Source organism: Symsagittifera roscoffensis, chromosome 1 (genome assembly GCF_963678635.1).
Source record: "Symsagittifera roscoffensis chromosome 1, txSymRosc1.1, whole genome shotgun sequence".
Classification (NCBI taxonomy): Eukaryota; Metazoa; Xenacoelomorpha; order Acoela; family Convolutidae; genus Symsagittifera; species Symsagittifera roscoffensis.
This window is the reverse complement of record NC_087062.1, coordinates 94,856,759-94,879,680: the sequence shown is the minus strand read 5'-3', so window position 1 is coordinate 94,879,680 and position 22,922 is coordinate 94,856,759. Positions and strand designations below refer to the sequence as shown.

Below are 22,922 nucleotides of genomic sequence, written 5' to 3'. Positions count from 1 at the left end.
AATCGTCTCGAGAATTACTTAGCCCGGGTCGAGGTTTCGACTTTAAACATCATCTAACCTGAATTAAAATTGGGTTGCTTGTACCAAATTTTTCATTACTTATAATTAGTCGTCCCTCAATCACTCATGAAATCTCTCTAAATTTTAACGGCTACGCGCAGTTTCTCAATATTTTCAAGTTTTCTCAAAACAACTTTTAATCATGTTTGGTAATTTTCTGTTTTGTTATATATTTTGTTTAAAAAATTGATTTTCTTTTTGCCTCACTACAGAAAAATGTTTTGCATTTGCTAATTGATAGCCTATTTTCAGTAAACAAACATTTTAAAGTTTGTGTAATTGAATGCTGAAAAAAGCAATACTGTTTAAAGTTGATTTCGATTGATTGATAGTACATCTTCAAAAGTAAGTTTAGCAGAAGAACGTTTTGGCGTGTTTTCATGCTCTTGATAATCTAGCCCAATTGACAGGTTTTGAATCGCGTTTTGATAATCTTTTCGCTAAAGAAATTCAAAATTCTCAAACATCATCTATCTGAAATTGAATTTTAATGTTTGGATATCAAAAGTTCAACTTTTAATTGATCAGTGAATCAATTATTGCAAATTGTTCATGTTGTTGAAAACTCATGTTGTTCCTCTCGATGTTTTTTAGTTTTCTAACTTCCCAGTTATTTTACCAGTAACCCGATTTGTTTGAGTTGTTGTTTGCAAATATTAAAATTTCAGCGAAAAAATGCATTCCGTTTAATTTTAGTTGAACAACGGGAGAATAATAATGAACATGGACTTGTATAGTTTTCTAAAATATTATAGAAATTTTTCGCAGCCAATTGAATTGATAGAGAATCCAATGAGTTTTTCACAAAATAAAAAATTTTCTTTTTTCTTACACCAAATGAAATTAATTTTTCCAGCATTATTTTCAATTAATAGCTTGTTTTGTTTCTGCTCCCATCCGAGCTCCTATTCACCCATCTACTCACCAGGAGCTAGAGGTGTCATAACTACTACGTTTAAGATGTGTTTATTTGCTTATCAGAGATCGGCAAAATGTCCAGGAGGTTTAGTGTAAATGTAAAAGCGATACTAATTAAGTGACAGATCAAAAGTTTGAAAATAGATAGTGACCTGTCACTTTGTACTTGATATGACACGCGGGCGGTTATTTTCACAAAAAACCTCAATATATATTTTTTAAAAAGTTTCATTATCTATTATAGTTAATTTTCGTGTTTTGTTTTTCAGCCTTGTTGCACTTCCTCTATTTTTTCTACTTGTTTTTGACAAAAAATTAACAAGCAAGAAACCTTTTGCTAAGTTTTCCTCAATGAGAATTGAAGGCTGAAAATATGATCAACTGTTTCTATTGTGAACTAAAATGAGTTTAAGCAAACCAACTGATTCTTTTTTTAGTGCCTTCCTTGTATCCGTTATTTTAAAGAAGTGATTTTTGCTAAGAGTAAATTTGCCAAAAGACTAACACATTCGATATAATCTCAACAAGCATCGTCAACAAAGATCTCGAACCGCAGAAAACCCATTTTTGAAACTTTAGGCAGTTTTGATTTCGGGCAATTATTTTTGAGAAGCCCTAGAATGGATTAAGTCAAAAACATTTTTCTATGAAATGATAATAAAGAGAAAGCCATTCATTTCGATTTATAATAGTGAAGTAGGAAAGTAGACATAAGTTTCAAGAATTAGAATAATGTGCTATTTTTCTTGGAACTGTGATAACTTACAAAAGTTCGTTATTCATTTTTGCCATTGTTCAGAGTTTTGCAACAAAAACTATTGTTCCGGCTTTTGTAGCGCAAGTAACGGAGTTTTTGTGCTCGGGTGCTTTTTTTTCTTCAGACAATTTTTGATTTTTCAACTAGCCATATTTGGCGGAATTATTTTATATTATTCAAAAATATTGTTGCTTGAGCTTAAATCTGAAAAAAAATTTCACCTGTTATCATTTTTGTAATGTTATGGGTTTCAAATTGCCATTTTGGCCGATTTGGTACAATTATCGCGCGATACATTTTGCGCTTTTAACGCGTAAGCGGACATTTAATCCGTCTTAGAAATCGTTTCAAAATGGTTGAAGGAAGTTTATTTGCCATGATTGATTTGTTACTAGCAGCAAAATTTATCATTTGTACTTTATATAGCGTGTGGGGGGGATGATTCAAAAAAAATCTCAATTAATTTTTTTTCGAATATAATTTTATTTTTATTACATTTAATTTTTTCATGTTATCACTGCTTCATACCCTAAAAGACAGTCGGAACATTCAAGACTTTGCCCTGATGCGAGCAGTCTTGTTTTATTTTGTTATAGACACCTCAATTTTGGCAGAACACTAAGCAAATCAACTGATTCTTCTTTTGGTGCCTTGTGTATGTTATAATACAGAAGTAATGTTTGCTAAGAGTAAACTTGTCAAAGACAAACGAGTTTGATATAATCTCAACAAGCATCGTCAACAAACATCTCGACCCGCAGATTTACCATTTTCTTAATTTCAGGTGGTTATGAATTCGGGCTTTTGTGTTTGTGGAGCCCTAGAATAGATAAAATCACGAATAGAAAAAAAAGCCATTTTTCCGATTCATTTCGGTTTATAATAGCGAAGCAAGAAAGCAGACAAAAATTTCAAGCATTAGAATACTGTACTGCTTTTCTTGAAACTGTGATACTTTACAAAGGTTCGTTATTCATTTTTATCAATGTTCAGTGTTTCGTAACGAAAATTATTGTTCTGACTTTCGTAAAGAAAGTAACGGAATATTTGTGCTCGAGTCATTTTTTTTTATTCAGACAAAATTCGACTTTTTACTAGCCATGTTTGACGGAATTTTTAAAAATTGTTCAAAAAGTATTGTTGTCTTGAGCCTAAGATTGAAAAAAATTTTCACCTTTGATCTTTTTTTGTAAATTTATGGGGGTTAAAGAACTACAATTACCGCGCGCTATATTTCGCGCTTTTAACGCGTAAGAGGACTTTAAATCAGTTTTAAAAGTTGTTCCAAATCCGTTGAAGAAAGCCTATTTCCCATAACTGATTTGGTACTAGGAGCGAAGTTTATTACTTGGTACTTTACATGGTGTGTGGGGGGATGATTTTTACAAAAAAAATCTCAAGTTTTTTTTAACTTCATTTTATTTTTATTACATTTTTTTTTCATGTTACTAGTACTCAATATCTAGAAAGTCACTCAGAACATTCAGGTCTTTACCCTGGTATGAGCAGTCTCATTTTATTTTGTCCTAGATCATTCAAGTCTTGCAAAACACCAAATAAACAAAACTAATCGAATCAAGAAAACACCCTGAATGTTCAGTCAGTCCTTTACAACCTATGTTTTTTTTTTCAAAATTTATAAGCGTTGACTTTTCTAATTCTATTTTTCCGCGTCGAATCAAATCGCTGCACGAGTCAATTGATCAAATCATATTGACTACATTTAAGTTGTTCTCGATTGATTTTTCGTAAACTAACATTTGCAATTTTTGAATCACTATCAAAAACTTCGTGTCAATTATTGATTTGAGTGACTATTATGACCCATCAGCTTGTACCTAATCATTTTGGAATCAATTTGAGTGCAGAATAATTTGCTACGCATAAAACCTAGTACATCTAACACTTTCACGATCATAGATCACTTCTTAATTGCACGAATATAATTTTCCAGAAACAAAGACCAATTGATAATTTTCGAATGCTCAAAATTTTTGATAAAAAAAACTTTCTTAATGCAATGGAAGCAGGGGAAACAGGGGAAACAAGGCTACCGTTTCAAGTTTACCGAAATAATGCTTTGCCAGCACTACAAAACCTAATTAAAATTAGTACAAGTTTGAGTCTAACAACACTGCGACAAATATGAGTTTGACTCAACTCTACCCTCTCAACACTTTTTCTCAAGAATAGCTTCTACTGGAGCTCTAGGATCGGTTTTAGACATTTCAGAGGCTGACAAAACGTCCAAACATCTGAAAACAGAATATGTTAGAGAATTGGCCATTATTTTCAATAACTGTTTTCAAAAAATCATTGAAAATCGTTTTCCATATTTTTCGATCAAACTTCAATTTTCGGACATTGTTAATTAATTTCATTATGCCTTTATTCACGGGTGATTTTAGGATTTTTGAGAGTAGATTTTCAAAACAAAATAAAAAATTTTGTCAACCTGTTTTTTGTCGACCTGTTCTGTAACCACTCTCCTTCAAAATTCGAATATAATGGCGTCGAAAGCGCTTTCAGAAACATTTTCAGGTTGGTCGACCGAAAATGGGAGTCGTAAACTAGAGTTACTGGTAGGACCTTTTGGGAAGTCAGACAGTCAAATCCCTGAAGTTTGGGGCATCCAACCAACCCCCGCCCACCTTAAATCCGTCTCTGCTTGTATTAGTTTTGATAACCGTTTTCGTACAAACTGTAAATATATCTTCATATAGACTAAAAAAGATTTTACTTTCATTTTCTTTTGTTCATTTCGATTTGACTGCCATTTTTATCATCCAAAATTAGAAAACCTGAAGTGTTTTAACCGGAAATTGTTTTAAAAAGTTCAAAATAAATGTTGAACGATAAAGATTTAATTTCTGAGATTCAAATAGATAACAAGATCCGATTTTCTATTGAGTGTCCCAAATAAGATCCCACTTAAAATAACTCGAAAACCACTTGGTCAACTTTGATCAAAATTGTACAAATATCCAATACAACACAATATTTTCAGCTAACCAGAACTTCAGGCGTAGTTCAAAAAAAGTTGCTGAAAAATACTTGTACACTGGGTTATTTTATGATCCATTTGTATGCAAGATGTTTCATTTCATCTTTCAATCAAGAACGTGTTTTGTGCAGATGGTCAACAAAAGAAACTTTCAAAAACATCTTCAAGGGAGAGTGTACGTTTAGTCTGTTTTCATAGTCTGTTTTCGATATACACGGTCACATCTTTCAAGTATGCTGCTTATCACTGTTCCTGTAAATTTCTATGGTTTATTCCCTTATGGGTGCGGCCCAAAGCCAAGTTTGGGCAAAATATTCTTATCTCAAAAAAATTTCCCGAAAAGTTTTTGTCGGGAGGAACTACGATCACATTACTAAGTACTTCGAATTTCATGTTGTTCAATCGGTGTACGAGTTATTTTTGTATCGGTTGTGAATAATCTTTAAACAAGACTGCTCGTATCAGGGCGAAGCCTGAAAGTTCCGACTGCCTTTTAACGTATATGGAGCAGTAATAACATAAACAAAGTAATGAATTAAATTAAATGAAATAAAATGAGAAAAAAAAATTCCAAAATTTGAAAATTTTTCTATGAAAATCATCCCCCCACACGCCATATAAAGTACAAAACAATAGATTTCGCTCCTTGTAACAAATCAAATATGGCAAATAAGCTTCTTTCAACCATTTTGGAACGATTTCTAAGACGGATTTCTAAGACGGAAAATTCCAAAAAAATTTCCCGAAAAGTTTTTGTCGGGAGGAACTACGATCACATTACTAAGTACTTCGAATTTCATGTTGTTCAATCGGTGTACGAGTTATTTTTGTATCGGTTGTGAATAATCTTTAAACAAGACTGCTCGTATCAGGGCGAAGCCTGAAAGTTCCGACTGCCTTTTAACGTATATGGAGCAGTAATAACATAAACAAAGTAATGAATTAAATTAAATGAAATAAAATGAGAAAAAAAAAATCCAAAATTTGAAAATTTTTCTATGAAAATCATCCCCCCACACGCCATATACAGTACAAAACAATAGATTTCGCTCCTTGTAACAAATCAAATATGGCAAATAAGCTTCTTTCAACCATTTTGGAACGACTTCTAAGACGGATTAAATCTCCGCTTACGCGTTAATAGCGCGAATTATACCGCGCGTTAATTGTCCCAAATTGGCCAAAATGACCAAAATGGCAATCTTTAAACCCTCAAAACTTAACAAAAAATGATCACAGGTGAAATATTTTTTTAAATTTAAGCTCAGGACAACAATAGCTTTCGAATGATTTTAAAAAAATTCCGTAAAAAAAGGCTGGTTAAAAAGTCGAAATTTGTCTGAAGAAAAAAAACCCACCCCGAGCACAAATATTCCGTTACTTTCGTATCGAAAGTCGGAACAATAAGGATACAATTTTTTATTATATGAAAATCACGTATAAATTGTTCAGAAATTCATCCAGAAAGTATAGAAATTCATAAGTCCAGAAAATCACAAGAAATTCATAACCTAATGGGAAATTCAAAGTGATATGTCTTCCATCTTCTAACAGACTGTTTTGAATGCGTTATATAACTCTTGGCTTAAGTGATCTTTATTTCAATTATCTACAATTATCAGATGATATGAAAAAAAAACACCGTCAAAATGATGAATTACACGTCAAAAACGTCCTTATAAAGATTAAGAACGCATGAAGCAGATCAATGAGCTTGCCCAAGTCAAGTTAGAAAAATTTCTGAGCAAGGACTAATTTTCCGGTTAAGTCATTCGTTTGATGCAATTTGGAAAAGGCGTATTGATTACTGTTCCGACTTTCGATACGAAAGTTACGGAATATTTGTGCTGGGGGGGGGGGGGGGTTCTTCAGACAAATTTCGACTTTTTAACTAGCCATTTTGACAGAATGTTTTAAAAGCTATTGTTGTCCTGAGCTTCAATTTGGAAAGAATATCAACTGTGATTATTTTTCGTGAAGTTATGGGGGTTTAAAGATTGCCATTTTGGCCAATTTGGGACAATTAACGCGCGGTATATTTCGCGCTATTAACGCGTAAGCAGAGATTTAACCCGACTTAAAATCGTTCCAAATTGGTTGAAAGAAGCTTATTTGCCATAATTGATTTGTTACAAGGAGCGAAATTTATCCTTTTGTACTTAATATGGCGTGTAAAGGGAAGATTTTAATAAAAAATTTCAAATTTAAGAATAAAAAATTTTAAATTTATTTTGATATATTTAATTTTTTGATGTTACTACTGCTCCATAAAACCTTAAAAGTCAGTCGGAACATTCAGGGCATCGCCCTGATACGAGCAGTCTTGTTACAATTAGGCAATGATTGAGAAAATTTCAGATGCAAAGTGCAACAAGACTGCTCGTATCAGGGCGAAGCCTTGAATGTTCCGACTGCATTTTAAGGTTTATGGAGCAGTAATAACATTAAAAAATTTAATGTAATAAAACAAAATGAAAATTTTTAATTTTTGTTTCTAAAATTTGAATTTTTTAATGAAAATCATCCCCCCACACGCCATAAAAAGTACAAAAATAAAGTTTTCGCTCCTTGTAACAAATCAATTGTGGCAAATAAGCTTCTTTCAACCAATTTGGTACGATTTCTAAGTCGGATTAACTCTCCTCTTACGCGTTAATAGCGCGAAATATACCGCGCGTTAATTGTCCCAAATTGGCCAAAATGCCAATCCTTAAACCCCCATAACTTTACAAAAAATGATCACAAGTGAAATGTCTTTTCAAATTTGAGCTCATGACAACAATACCTTTCGAATGATATAAATTAATTCTGTCAAAAATGGCTAGTTAAGAAGTCGAAATTTGTCTGAAGAAAAAAAAATCCACCCCGAGCGCAAATATTCCGTTACTTTCGTATCGAAACCGGAAAAACAAGATTGCTCGTATGAAGGCGGATCCCTGAATGTTCCGACTGCCTTTTAAGGATTTATGGAGCAGCAATAACATTAAAAAATTAAATGTAATAAAACAAAATGAAAATTTTTGTTTCTAAAATTTGCTATTTTTTATAAAAATCGTCCCCCCACACGCCATATAAAGTAGAAAAGAATAAATTTCGCTCCTTGTAACAAATCAATTATGGAAAATAAGCATCTTTCAACCAATTTGGAACAATTTTAAGACGGATTAACTCTCCGCTTACGCGTTAATAGCGCGAAATATACCGCGCGCTAATTGTCCCAATATGGTCAAAATGACCAAAATGGCAATCTTTAAACCCTCAAAACTTAACAAAAAATGATCACAGGTGAAATATTTTTTTAAATTTAAGCTCAGGACAACAATAGCTTTCGAATGATTTTAAAAAAATTCCGTAAAAAAAGGCTGGTTAAAAAGTCGAAATTTGTCTGAAGAAAAAAAACCCACCCCGAGCACAAATATTCCGTTACTTTCGTATCGAAAGTCGGAACAATAAGGATACAATTTTTTATTATATGAAAATCACGTATAAATTGTTCAGAAATTCATCCAGAAAGTATAGAAATTCATAAGTCCAGAAAATCACAAGAAATTCATAACCTAATGGGAAATAAAAGTGATATGTCTTCCATCTTCTAAGAGACTGTTTTGAATGCGTTATATAACTCTTGGCTTAAGTGATCTTTATTTTAATTATCTACAATTATCAGATGATATGAAAACAAAACACCGTCAAAACGATGAATGGTACGTCAAAAACGTCCTTAAAAAGATTAAAAACGTATGAAGCAGATCAATAAGCTTGCCCAAGTCAAGTTAGAAAAATTTCTGAGCAGGACTAATTTTCCGGTTAAGTCATTCGTTTGATGCAACTTGGAAAAGGCGTATTGATTACTGTTCCGACTTTGATACGAAAGTTACGGAATATTTGTGCTGGGAGGGTTCTTGAGACAAATTTCGACTTTTTAACTAGCCATTTTTGACAGAATGTTTTAAAAGCTATTGTTGACTGAGCTTCAATTTTGAAAGATATATCAAGTGTGATTATTTTTTGTGAAGTTATGGGTGTTTAAAAATTGCCATTTTGGCCAATTTGGGACAATTAACGCGCAATATATTTCGCGCTATTAACGCGTAAGCGGAGATTTAACCCGTCTTAAAATCGTTCCAAATTGGTTGAAAGAAGCTTGTTTGCCATAATTGATTTGTTACAAGGAGCGAAATTTATCCTTTTGTACTTAATATGGCGTGTGAAGGGAAGATTTTCATAAAAAATTTCAAATTTAAGAAAAAAAAATTAAATTTATTTTGATTTTTTAAATTTTTTGATGTTATTACTGCTCCATAAAACTTTAAAAGTCAGTCGGAACATTCAGGGCTTCGCCCTGATACGAGCAGTCTTGTTACAATTAGGCAATGATTGAGAAAATTTCAGATGCAAAGTGCAACAAGACTGCTCGTATCAGGGCGAAGCCCTGAATGTTCCGACTGCCTTTTAAGGTTTATGGAGCAGTAATAACATTAAAAAATTTAATGTAATAAAACAAAAAAGAAAATTTTTGTTTCTAAAATTTGAATTTTTTTATGAAAATCATCACCCCACACGCCATATAAAGTACAAAAATAAAGTTTTCGCTCCTTGTAACAAATCAATTATGGCAAATAAGCTTCTTTCAACCAATTTGGTACGATTTCTAAGTCGGATTAACTCTCCGCTTACGCGTTAATAGCGCGAAACATACCGCGCGTTAATTGTCCCAAATTGGCCAAAATGGCAATCTTTAAACCCTCAAAACTTTACGAAAAATGATCAAAGGTGAAATGTCTTTTCAAATTTGAGCTCAGGACAACAATAGCTTTCGAATGATTTTAAAAAATTCCGTAAAAAATGGCTGGTTAAAAAGTCGAAATTTGTCTGAAGAAAAAAAACCCACCCCTAGCACAAATATTCCGTTACTTTCGTATCGAAAGTCGGAACAAATACAATTTGGTTCCCCTATGGAAATTTGAACAAGTTTTTCTGCACCGCAAGCAAATCTTTGAAATTAACAGGCCAAAAATTACATAATTGTTCCGACTTTAGATACGAAAGTAACGGAATATTTGTGCTTGGGGTGGGTTTTTTTTCTTCAGACAAATTTCGACTTTTTATGTAACCATTTTTTTGGAATTTTTTTTTTATCATTCAAATAGTATTTTTGTCTTGAGCTTAAAAGGGAAAAAGATATTTCACCTGTGATCATTTTTCGTTAAGTTATGGGGGTTTAAAAATTTGGCCATTTTGGCCAATTTGGGACAATTAACGCGCGATATATTTAGCGCTATTAACGCGTAAGCGGACATTTAATCTGTCTTAGAAATCGTTTCAAACTGGTTTAAAGAAGCTTATTTGCCATAATTGATTTGTTACAAGGAGCGATATTTATTCTTTTGTACTTCATATGGCGTTTTTGTACAATTTGTTTGTGTTCAAAATGACTCCAAATAATTTGATTTTTTTCCTTCTGTTCTTTTTTGGTTTGACTACTCTTATAATCATCCAAAACTAGAATAGTCCGACTTTCCGTAGACTGTCCTAAATAATATTTCATCTAAAAGGACTCAGAAATCAGGTTAAATAAGCTATTGAACGAAAATGGGCAGAAAAAATTGGAAATTATGAAAAAAACTAACAAAAAAATGTGAGAGTTTTTTTTTGGAAAAAACCGCGAATTATGAAGTCACGGGACAAAGAAGGTGCAATTTTTTGTTTTCAAGCAAAGAAAGAGCAAAGATTTCTTCCGTTTTTTTCCTTTTTTTTTCAACTACTAGATTCATGGTTGAAGTTTTGATATATGATAAAAAAACTGTTCAATTAAATAAAACCATAAGGAAACCGCAATGAACTTGATCAGCTACTTAGCAAAAGTCAGAGAGATGTTTTATGTGCCAAAACGTCCCATAGACATTAGAAGCTGTTTAAAATTTTAGACTTAATGGTCTTTTTTGGAAAAGTAAGGATGTACTCCTTACACACCTTACCTTTTTTGGTACAAACAGAATACAAAAAATTAATCAGATACAAAATAAAATTTAGCTCAATTTTTAGCAATTTAATAAATGAAATGACAATTTTTCAGTCAACATCTGTCTAAAAACTTATCAAAGATTTAGTTATTTTTTATGAAAAAAACTTACATAATGGCTTGGCTTACATCCATACCTTTTCGCCAAATCGTTCGCATATGGTCACCTGAACTATGTTCCGAAAAAACTACTCAAAGAGCAAAACTTCTCAAAGAGCAATTGTTAACCCAACAACGAAAACCAGAACACAGATGAGTAAAATTAATCATTTTTAAAGCCACAACGTTCAAACAGTTATTACAGTTCAGTTTTTCTAGATTTCTTAGATTTCATATTTTTACTGTCCATTCTGATTTTTGATAAAACAATGTTTCAGCTTTGAAGAAAAAAACAGATCGCCGGAATGATCAGTACCAGCATACGGTTGATTGTTCTGACGTCTGCAGTTGTGTTCTGTGTGGAGAAAAAGACACCCCCTAATGAGTGGGGTCCATATTACACTCTCCCTAAGCAGATGCCGGACATGGCGATTCTCTTTAGAAACGTGCTTTCATCCTACCTTAGCTCCAACCTACCGGGAGATAAGTGTGATAAACGCGATGCCATGTTTGAGAGATGGTTTCAGAGTTCAAAGGATCCGGACCTGCATATTCTGTCCTTTTATTGCAGAACTAGTGGAGTCAGGGGTTACCAGCACTTGAAGATCAAGAAAACTGGCAAGCACGACGGAAATGTTTTGGAGTTTCAGAAGTCTCTGAAACTATTTGGCATCATGGACGCCGGCGGCTACGAAAGTGAGAATACAAAAGAAGGAAAAGAGGCGGAAAAGTTGCAAAACGAGTTGCTTGAGAAAGTGAAGGCGCAAATCAAGAAGCAGCCAGACCGAGATCCTTCGAAGGAGCTGTGTCCTGACGCTGGAAACAAGACAGTCATGACTTTTGTCGAGACCAAGATCGAGAACGGACTCTACTACTATAAGTTCCCCGTCAGCTGCAACATCAGCTTCTCCGACTTGAACACGGGGGGAGACCACGTGACTAAAATTGAGGTTGTGGAGGACAAGGACTTCAAGGTACTGAATGATGGTAATGCTACCCTGATCGGCATCGAGAACCCTGAGCGCAACATCGATTATGTCAAGGCGATGGAAGCAGCGCTGGCCGCCAAGCAGTCCCACGCTTTCACTCTCGTCCCAATGATCACTCTGCTTCTTCTTCCCACCGCTTCGAGAGTCTTCTAGTAGATTTTTTGCTACATGCTATCAAAAAGTATTTTGGAGGTTTTTGATTGATGCGTCTTTTTCAAAGCGGACTCCTACACGAAAATTAAAATCAATTCACATAATAAATAGCATATTTTATTCGCCTATGGTTTTTCGCACAATTGGTTGAGTAAATACTCTAATGAAAATCATTATAGCTTTCTCCTGATTAAGTTTTTGAGTTGAGATTACTTTGGCGATTATTCAATATTTTTAAAATTCATTAGGAAATTTGTACAATTTAAAACCAAAAAAAATGTGTTTTGTTGATTGGAAAATTTACACTCAAATCATGTAAAAATTGAGGAAAGAGTAGTCTCCACTGTGTCATTCTACTTGTCTGAAACCTTGCTTGCTAGGACGTGCTGTCAATTAAGTATGTTTCAATGAAATTCGTTTCTGAAATATTTGTGATTCAAGAGGTTCGACCTTTCAGTTTGTGGAAAAAAGCCATCTTATTTTGCTTTCCACGACCTGCTAAGTTTAATTTCCTGAGCTGAAATTGCTTCCAAAAAATTTCAAAACATGTTTAGTTGGTTGCACTGCCATACAAGCAAATTTTCAGAAAGCTATCCCAGTAAATCATTATTTACATTAGATTATTCGTCCGTTTGAAAAAAGCGAATTAAGGAAACCACCAATATACAAAATTTGCAGATGGTTTTGATTATTTAAATTAGTTTATATATTAGTTTTGATGTAGAAAAAATAGGGTGGATCTAGAAGTTTTGAAGTGGCTAGGGTTTCCAAACCCAAAAATCCAAAATTTTCAGCTCTTTTTTTAGTCGAGCAAAATTATTTTCCAAGCTCTCAAAGCACTAACGGCGCCTTTAATAAAATCAAAGGATGATTGGAAAACAGCTAGGCTACCCTGGTCTAAAGGCCCATTGTGAGCATAGCATCAAGATGATGGAAGCTCAGTTGGCAAGCTCCATTCTTATCCCAACAATCACTCTGCTTTTTTTCCAAATTTGTTTCATGGATCGTTATGGAACTGATGCTTACTAAAATTGAATGAAAACGTCAGGATGAACTGTCTACTTTTCGTAAACAATTTTTAAATTCAAAAGTTTTAGAATTGGTTTTTTCTGTTGACAAATGGTGCTTTTATCAAAATATTAAAAATTCAAATCAAAGTTTTTACTATGTTGATGGAGGTCTTAACTTATATTTATATTTAGCTTATTTATATTTATTAATAAAACTTTGGTGTTAATTGAAGGCAACGGTCAAGATTTTGATCAACGGTCGTTCTTGTCCCAATGATCACTCTGCGTTTTTCTTCGAACAGCAAATTTGTTTTATTGATTGAAATGGAACTGATGCTTGCTGAAAATTTATGAAGTTTTAGGATGATGTGTCAATTTTTCATAAAAACGTTTTTAATTCAAAATTTTAGAATTGATTTTTACTGTTGAAAAATGGTGCTGTTATCAAAATAACAAAAAAAATCAAATCAAACTGTTACTATGTTGATGATGCTCTTGACAGCTCATTTTTATTTAAAACTTATCAAAAGTTGGTAACATGACCACAAATATAAAAAGAATAGGACAGATGTTTAACATGCTAACATGCAAACATAGCCAGACGAAGATTGAGAAAGAGTAATGAATGCAAGTAAAAATGTTTAAAAAAACACTTTAATGAAAAAATCTCAGCTTTTGAATTTCATTTAAAAACATAGAGGCTCTTTAAGTTCCTTAAACTTCCAGAACAATTTTTGATTGACGCTTTTTGATAATTTTAACCCAATTTAGAAAAATGGATCAACAGGTAAAACTTTCATTTCGCTGGTAATCTAAAAAATTTATTCCATTTTCGAAACTAGCAATCGTTCACGTTTTTTTTGCACCATTTCCACATTCATATTTGGAGAGTGCAATTGTGCAATTTACGTAACTTTCAGCTGATGAATTTCAATTGAACTCAAAAAGTGCATTTATCCCTATCTGCATTCATAAATGCATCAATATATATGAAGGCACATTTGTAGTTATTAGAGCATTTTAAACCTTTTCCTGAAAAAAAAACACGTTAAGTTTGTTCCAAAAAACGAGTCCGTATGAGTGCTGTGGACAAAATTATTTACCGGAAAAATGTCTAATACCCTATATTGCAAAACCCTTGCATATCGCAAGGGTAATAAATCAAGCCATCAAATGATTCAATCATTCTGCTAAACAAGTTGCTTTCATTAAGAAAGATTATATTCGGATTAGATGAAGCTTGCTAAAGCCAAGCATAACTAAGTTTATTTTTAAAAATCATATTGAGAGAATATTTCGGAAAAAAATAATTTCAATGTGAGAACTGCAAAAAAACTTGACCACAGAACTTATTTAAATTGCACTATATTTGTAGCAACCTATTCCAAATATAGTCAACCTGAAATACATATACAACTCTGTTTTCAGAATTAAGCAAACCCAGAACTATAAATTGTTTAATTCATTGTATCTCCGTCATCATTTTGTGAACATTCTTTGTCTTTTTGTAGAGCAGCTCGCATATGCGATAGACTATATAAGCTGTCGAGAATCTGAGGATTGCTTTTGATTGATTGTATAAAGCGAGTCAGCCCACTCCGATATTAGGTCAGTGAGCTCAGCTTGATAGCCCTCTCAGATGCTTTTTCATTTTTTTTGGCTGGCAAAAAATGTGCAATTTAATATCAGTTGAAATGTAGGATTAATACGCATCACGCCCTCTGAGTCATACTGAAAAATTTTGGCGTTCGTTTGAAAACGGTGAGCTCATTTTCTTCTCCGGTTTTGCATTGACTTCGATTTACGACTTTTGAGCTGTCTTCAGAGCCACTGTGCCCTTTTTTTTCTCCAAACAACATTATTGGTGGAGGCTTTACACAGTCACCAAGTGCTTTACTAGCAATCTCAGCTTCATCCTTCTTGTTTTGTGACAATTCATTCTCAGCCGACATTGTTGTGGCCCTGCTATCAAGATTTCGGCCGAAAGTAAACTTTGTCGAGAATCCTCCAAAAACATGAGTTGTAGTTCCCACTTTTCCAGACTTTGAGGCATTGACATCCTTTAGAGCGAGATCTGTGCTATCTAATGTCTTTGTTTCAGCTATATTCACTTTTGTTTTTTTATTACTACCTGATAGGTTTGAGCGATCATCTCCGTTCTCTTCTGGATGTAAGCTGATTCTGAACCAATCGGTGCAGCTTTGGATGTACTAACAGTAGATGACCTAGTAAGAGAGAGGAACTTCTGGAACCGGTTTGTAGAATTCAAGTTGACTCAAATCACATCTTTATCATTTTACTGGACTGAGAGGAACAAACTTGAAAACATTTGATTCTAATTTTGGTGGCTTTAGAAAATGTAGGGACTAATTTTTTTCGTTTTTAGAACTTTCGTTTTTTTCGTCTACATGTCCGAACAGCGTATCAAAACGATTTTTAGTTTTGCTTTTTTTGGCAATCTAAATCATCACGCGGATTAAAGAAGCCGGACTAACCCGCGCTTGAATTTACTATAAATCAGTTGCTTCTCTTCATCGCGGTTCCTTCTTTCTTATAAAAAAACTCCATAAAAAATTGCTGTTACGGATTTATCTTTTCTAAACATTTTATGAAATTGAGCCTGCGAGGGACTTTTTTCTACAGATACGCAAGTGATCACAATTTCTACCGATCAGACACCAAGTTGCCGATCCAACGCTTGTTGAGTTGAGGCAAATTGTTTCAGTTTCTTGTTGAACTGTGTTCGGAGGTTCTCCAAGAGAAATAGTTAATTCTTTAATGTACTTGAAAAGTCAAAAAATATAAATTTAACTGAAGTTTTTACACTAGTCCTTCATCCTTTTAACCACTCAAAAACAATTTTATAAATTATGGAAAAATAAAGTTTAACGTGAAAAAAAGTAAAAAGAGTCAGATGATTGAGAAAAAACTGCACGGAGTTTGAAGAAAATCAAGATTGGCCTGATAGGAGGATACGGCTGTGCCATCTGTGTTTTCATTGTACCAAAATGAAAAATCTGTCTCATTTATACCAAAAAAATCAATCGATTTTGCACCAAAAACTTTTAATTGGCCAAACACTTCCACGCCGATCGCTTTTTTAATAATAGGACTTCAACGCTTTTGTTCCTTTGGTTCAATAAAAAAATTTTCGAAACCAGTTTCATCGTTATTAGAGACCAGTACACTTCCAGTGTTCGCAGCCTGTATTGCGAGAGAGAGAGTCTGTGATTAAGAAAACTACTTGTCCTGGATTTCTGGGTTAAAATTCTCGAAATCTTACTGAATTTGAAATATCTCAGTGCTGGGCTCAGCGTACCCTGAACTTCAAAAGCTATTGGTTGAAAAAAATTCATCATTAAATGAATTTCTATTATTGTCAACTATGGAATCTTCTGCCTCGGCCGCCGCCGTTCCAGGGTTACACACCGAGCCCACGCTTAGTCTACTTGAAGCTAGGGAGTCAACCACCATGATGCCCCTTATGAGCTGCCTACCAACAACTCATGTATCATATCAAACCGTTGGTCCGCTTCTGGTCCGTCCACTTGAGGTGCCGTGGCTCTAAAACAGAAGGAACGTGAGTGGTTATGATACTTTGCTTTTTAATGGCATTCAAATTTGCATGCCTGAAGAATCTTCCTGACCTTTTCAGATAGGATAAGCCATGCAATAATCACTTTCGCTTACATCTTTCCCGCGCAAGCATCAATTAAATTTCGCACGTTTTTAAACTTAGGCGAATCCAATAGCAAATGTAGGCTTCTGCTTCACCAATAATAAGCTCAAATTTTTTGCAGGCTGACATTCAACCAAAGAGATCTTAACTTATCCTGTTAATTTTTTTTAGTTCAGTAGGGGACTAATTTGAAATTTATTTGAAAAGCCACTTTTAACAAAACTGGGCTCAGTCTAAAGATTTCTGATGTTAATTTATTTTTTTGTTTCTACACTTATTGCACGCGTTGTTGCCCAGCTTTTCTTTCCTAAGATGTTTTGCCTCTAGTGTCAGAATTTTGGTTTCGTTCCTAAAAATATCTATTATTTCTCGACAAACCTTTGCGCGACTTCCCTCAATTCAGCTTTTCCGAAGGTGGAGACCCAATAAAGAGTATGTTTTCTTCTGTTTCTAAGTTTTAATATTGGTTATTTTAAGTGCCGAACAATTTGTCCAACGTAAGCAGTTTGAACAACGCTTGACTTCAGGAAATTAAAGAATGCTGACAATAGCAAAAAAGAATGTGACTTCTTTGTGTAAAATTACTTAAAAATGCTTAGACTTTGTAGCCTGGAACTTTAGCTCGCCCTAACCCTGAATAGGTGTTTTTGTACAGGGCATCTGCTGCTACTTAAACAAATGTCAAAATCTATATTCAGTGCCTTGAATAACAGTGAAAGGGTGCAGCTTCTTTAAATAAATAAAATTCTGGTATTTTTTGGTTTTGTTACCAATTGCAGTATGTCTTCGATACACTTGTGTTCGAATCCAAGAACGGCAAGGTTCTGTTTTTTTTCTCTTTAGTGATTTATAGATTTGATTAAAGAGACGTGGCGACTTCAGAAACAAGATTTGGTTCATCTTTGACGGTTCTAACCATTTCATTCAGATACCCGAAGAACAATTTCATCTATGGAGTATCCCTCTCATTTTACACTGCACGGCAACACGAAAAACCAAACTATCTCGGTTGTTGACGCCTATAAAACATCGGATGTTTTACCGCATTTAAAAAAAGTATCAGTTTAAGCATCTCTCGCATTCAACTCTTTTCGATCTATACATCAACTCAAACACTTCCAAAAGCAAGGTAAGCGCCCACCAAAAGTACATTTATTTAAATACACTAAGAAATATTATATTTGAAATGTACTTTGCTGACCACCATATTTAGTAAAAAAAATTTTGGGAGAATTTCGAAGCCCACCAAAAGTACATTTATTTAAATACACTAAGAAATATTATATTTGAAATGTACTTTGCTGACCACCATATTTAGTAGTTTTTTTTTAAGATTTTCGAAAATCAGAAAAAATCTACTGGCTAAACAGCTTCTGTAAGGCAACTTCTAAAGTTTTTTTTAGTGAAACCTTATGGTATAAGTTTTTCACAACAATTAATGCTATAGATTCAATTTTACATCCAGAGCTTTTATTTCAAAAGTTTTTCTGCCATCTTTAGTGTGGACTTTGATAATAGCTTCATCGATACTTGCAAAAAGTGTTGCACAAAAATCTCACACGAGCTCTCCGGAAGTGATAGAACTGGCCATAAGGTTAACTCCGCTTTGTGCTTTTTTGCGAAATTGTACAATAATGCAGTTTGCCCAACTGTTGACTTCTTTTTGAAGTACAAATGATCGTTTATCTCCTTTTTTGTTGAAGGCAAGTAGTTTTTTGTAAAATTGCCATCAGTTTCTAGTATAAGGTCATAAATTATTCTTTTTCTCAATATTTGAAGGAACTCCAAAAGGAGTTCTCCAAAAAAATTTTTCCTCGTCACACAAAAACAAACCGCAAAAATCCACCCCAACCATGGTATCCAGTTTTTTTTCAGCCGCTAAAACTTTTGGAGTTTGGAAAATTTTCTTAGAATTTGCTCTGCTGTGGCGGTAATTTCAAATAAAGCTTCGTTCGCCGGATGCTGTATCGTTTCTCATTTATGGAAGAAAGTTGTCGATTTTAATCAAAAAGTGCGGTTTATTGCATTTGTCTCTAATTAGATGCTTCGAACCCATTGACAGCATTTCATGTACCCATCATGAAGTTCAATGTTATTGCACAACCTAACTGATTTTTATCATTTCTTTTTCCCAGGAGAATTAGCTGTTTTTTTTTAAAGTTGCCTCGTCGCGACTCTTCACGAAACGGAAAAAGTATTCCCACAATTAATTCTTTAATTTTTTCTGCAGCAGCAAAAGGGGTTTCACTGCCATCTCTTTGTACTTCTTCTTTTCTCAATAGCCCTAATTTTCTCAATCCCTAGAAGTTTGAGCTAGAATTTTTGCATGCTTGGATATGAAATTTTTTTTCGGCGACCAAAAGGTTTCAAACAGTACTGTGTTACCTAATATTTTTTTAGTTATTTCGTCCAGTATTTCCAGATCTGGACAGATATTTGAACAGTTCTTAAAATTTTTGCTTAGCCTTACACAATTTTCTTAAGTTAGTTTTTCTGCAAACGTTTTTTGAGCCATATAGTAGGAAGAAACACTGTAATAATTAAATGCATGCTCAAGTTTTAAAACTCACAAGTTACAAGGCGAAACAATTTAATTTTACATCAGTCTTGTTTTTGTGGCGCTGACTCTTCCTTTGCCTATAGCTTTCACACTGCTTTGAGCTGCTTTTTTCGTCGTCCTCCTTGATTTTGATGTTCTTTATTTTGACTTCATTTCAGTAATTTCAGCTCTAGTTCAACTTTTTGGTGCCGCCTGAGATATCTATTGAGCTGCTCTGGATTGTGTTGTTTGCCTTTGAAAGCAGCTGCTAGATTGCAGAAATAATGAGCACTCTTGTATCTTTAGCTCGGGTATCTTTAGCTCTTGTAAAATAGTTCGGGTGTGCCTTCTTGATCTGTTGTTTCTTCGTCATCAAAAAGTTTGTCAGCTCTACAACAGAGGCGGGGCTAAGTTTGTGGCTGTTTCTAAGATTTTTCGACTTTTGCTGCTACAGAACCACTTTCATCTCCTTTAGTAATTTCCACTCAAAAAACCTAGGCAGATGTTTTCTCCTGGCTCAGTAATTTGTTCTTCTGTTGGAAATCAATGAAATTATATTGTTTTGCCTTAAAAGCATTTCTGCAATGTCTAAGTTTGATCGTTTTTACTTGCAACAGAGATTTCGATTACTCAAATAAAATTAGGTCATCTTCAAGGTTCCGAAGAAAAACCTTTACGTAGTGCGAATTGGTTACTCTCTGTAGCGCTTTTGACAGCATTCAAATATTTTAGGATCGGTGATCCTAACACTTTTCGACAAACTCATATTTCGTCTGGGAGTTTACCTTGAGAAATGCATGCAGTGTAGTGAAGGTTATTGAGTAGTGCGTAGCTCGGTATTGATAAATCAATTCGATAAGTAGAAAAGTAAACAAATAGTCATACCCAAAATAAGTTTGAATCTTCAAAGATATAGTCCCTCTTATGACAGAAAACTCAGGTGAAATAAAATCGGGGGACCAATACCCCCCCTACCCAAATGGGAACTACAGTGGCTAGGTTTATGAAACTCATAGGACGGATACTAGAGATGATTTGACCCGGGTATGCAAAAATCCATAACCCTCGGACCCCCCCCCCCCCCCCGGCGCCAAGTGATAACGGTTCCCGGAAGTGCAAATGGCCCTATCAGAACTCGGTAACTAGCGGTTGGAATGGAACCAAAAAATAGTATGTTATAGATTTAGTTGAGGGAAGCTTAAGTTTAGAAACCCAGACCCCTCAGACTCCCACTTCCGGTTTTATGCCCTATGCAAATAGACCCCACCCCGACTTCCGGGAGTCGTTTCTCGGACCCCACTGAACGCAGGGAGCTAAAATTTTGGGATAGCACAGGTAGCAACGAAGTACATCTTGTGTTATAATTTGAACCAAATCCAGTGGCCGAACCGGAAGTTATTAGCACTTTGGAAAATCACCCCTTAGACCGGAAGTAGGCAATTTACGCAAAATAATGAGCGAGGGCATATTGATTTTATGGCAGCGCCAGATACTACAACTCATCCCCAAAAAAAGACCCCTTGTAAGTAAAACCCCTCCGGCAACTCCTTCCGGTGTAAATAGCCTTTCCCCGGGAAATGTGATAATGGACCTTAGAAATGGGATAACTTGGGAAGTATTAACGGGATATGGATGAAACTTGGTAGGTAGGACCCCTTCGGAATTATATACCTGAATGTGGAAGATTGACCCCGGGTTACCCCGGGGTGACCTCAGCAATTGCAGGCTTGATCAAACTTTTACTAGATCCCTTCAAAATTTCCCCACCCCTCAAAAAAAAACATCACGCTGCTATTCTCTCGTCAACACAAAACCGACATTGTGCTAAAATTTAAAACAATTGTGCTAAGCTTTTGTACAGTTTATTTAGAAATCTACAACCTCCAAAATGAAATGTTAGTGCTAAATTGGTCAATTTAATTTTAATTGGTTTATTTTAATTTTAAGGTAGTACCTAAACACAAAGAAAAAACAAGGTTCCCACTTATACAAAAAAAATACTGATAGCCAAAACTTTCTAGCCCAAAACTAGCTGCTGCGAATTTTCAAAAGCTTATTTTTTCCGAAACGTTTTTTTAAACCCATAACTAAAAAAAAAGGTTTTACTAGCCACATCTACAAAAGTTTTACAAAAATGTTGAAAGTCTCAAAATTTTTTACTCATTTGAACTCTTAAAAAAAAGAAGAAAGTTTCACCGCTTAGTCCTTAACAATAATTAAAAAGCTCATATCTGCGTGAGCTGTAGCTCACTTTGTTTAATTAACCACCGGGCTAAACCTCTGGCTGGTTGACTTTAACAAAAAATTAAACGTAACTTATAGTAAAAATCTTGAGAAAGCTCAAAAAGCTTCATTACCGGAACTACTTTGCGATCGCTGCCATCCGAGCTCGTTAACTTTTAATACATTTTTTCTACTCTTTGTACTACTTTTTTGAATGGCTCCAACGAAGCCAACCTTACAACAGCTACTCAATCAATGGAGACGCCGCTACAGTACTTTCGAGGAGCTTGAGGAAGAAGTAACGAGGCAAATAGCCAACTCAAGCAAAATCGAGTACGTTAAACTCACTTTTGAGGAGATAATCACTTGTTTTGATCTGCTTGATACGCTCGCAGACGACTTAACCGCGTTTTCTACTCAGGAAGCACAAGACTGCCTCAACACTGCTTCAACGCTACGAAAACGAAAGTGCGACCTACTAATCAATGTTAGAAAATACGAAAAGGTCTTAACAAACGATGGTTCAGTTTCCACAAGGTCAAACAGCCCACTTAGAGTGCAAGGCACATCTGCAACAGCCAGTGTACCAGTAGGAAGCTCAAATACTACTGAAAGCTTGGCCAACAACTTCATCAGTACTACGGCTGCCGACTTCTCAACTTACACATCCACCTACGGCTTGAGTACATTCGACTTAGACGCTCCACAACGCTACAGTTTCCCACCTCTACCGGGAACCAACAGAGCTATGGATCAGACAATCAACGGTGTCATCACTACTTCTACAACTGAGTTCAGATCAGTCTCACCGTCTGCAAACCCGTGTACTTTCAACTTTCGAGCTCCTCTGCGATATAACTTCTCGCCTCCACCAGTTTCCAATGAAAATCACATTTGGAACGACAACTCAAGACACGAAGCCCAGATGTCAACTGGCAATAATCGATATGGTCTGCTAACAACTTCAATTGCAAAAAGTCCTGCTACTACATCTGAACAGTTCGTTACCAACCACTTCAACTACCATCATAGGACTATCCTACAATCACACGAACAACAACCAAAGGATTCAAATTACCAGATATAAAACTACAAAAGTTTGAAGGCAACCCACTGGAGTGGAACAACTGGTTCGAACTCTTCCAGACTGCGATTGGCAACAACGCACGCCTAAACCCGGTTGAAAAAATAACTTACTTGCAGTCATTATGCACTGATAATGCTAAATCTCTAATAGAGAGCTACGGAACCAATTCTTCTCAGTATGAACAGGCAATACTTGAATTAGTGCGCAGATACGGTAACCCAAATTATGTGGTGTCAGCGTTCATCAGGGAACTTGAAAAATTTGACAAATTGATACTAAGCGAACCACAGGGCTTTATACGATACGCTGTTTTCCTACGGAAATTAATCCACAACTTCGAACTCAACGGCTACACCGCTGATCTAAATTCTAGTAACCTGAC

The 22,922-nt window shown here is 34.8% G+C and overlaps 2 protein-coding genes across 2 annotated transcripts in view; both read left to right on the top strand.

Annotated features, from left to right (window-relative positions):
• Positions 1-22,922, top strand: part of LOC134853054 (proteasome subunit alpha type-6-like) — a 354,898-nt gene that overhangs the window by 194,774 nt on the left and 137,202 nt on the right. The gene's annotated exons all lie outside the window — the stretch shown is intronic.
• LOC134853046 (uncharacterized) lies at positions 2,584-12,017 on the top strand. Its single transcript, XM_063868975.1, has 2 exons — positions 2,584-2,699; positions 11,139-12,017. Exon 2 carries the CDS (start codon positions 11,166-11,168, stop codon positions 12,000-12,002), a length of 837 nt encoding a protein of 278 aa, XP_063725045.1. The 5' UTR covers positions 2,584-2,699; positions 11,139-11,165; the 3' UTR covers positions 12,003-12,017.

Excerpts from the sequence above, each read along its gene's own strand:
- LOC134853046 (XM_063868975.1), top strand. The coding sequence starts at position 11,166 with ATGATCAGTACCAGCATACGGTTGATTGTTCTGACGTCTGCAGTTGTG.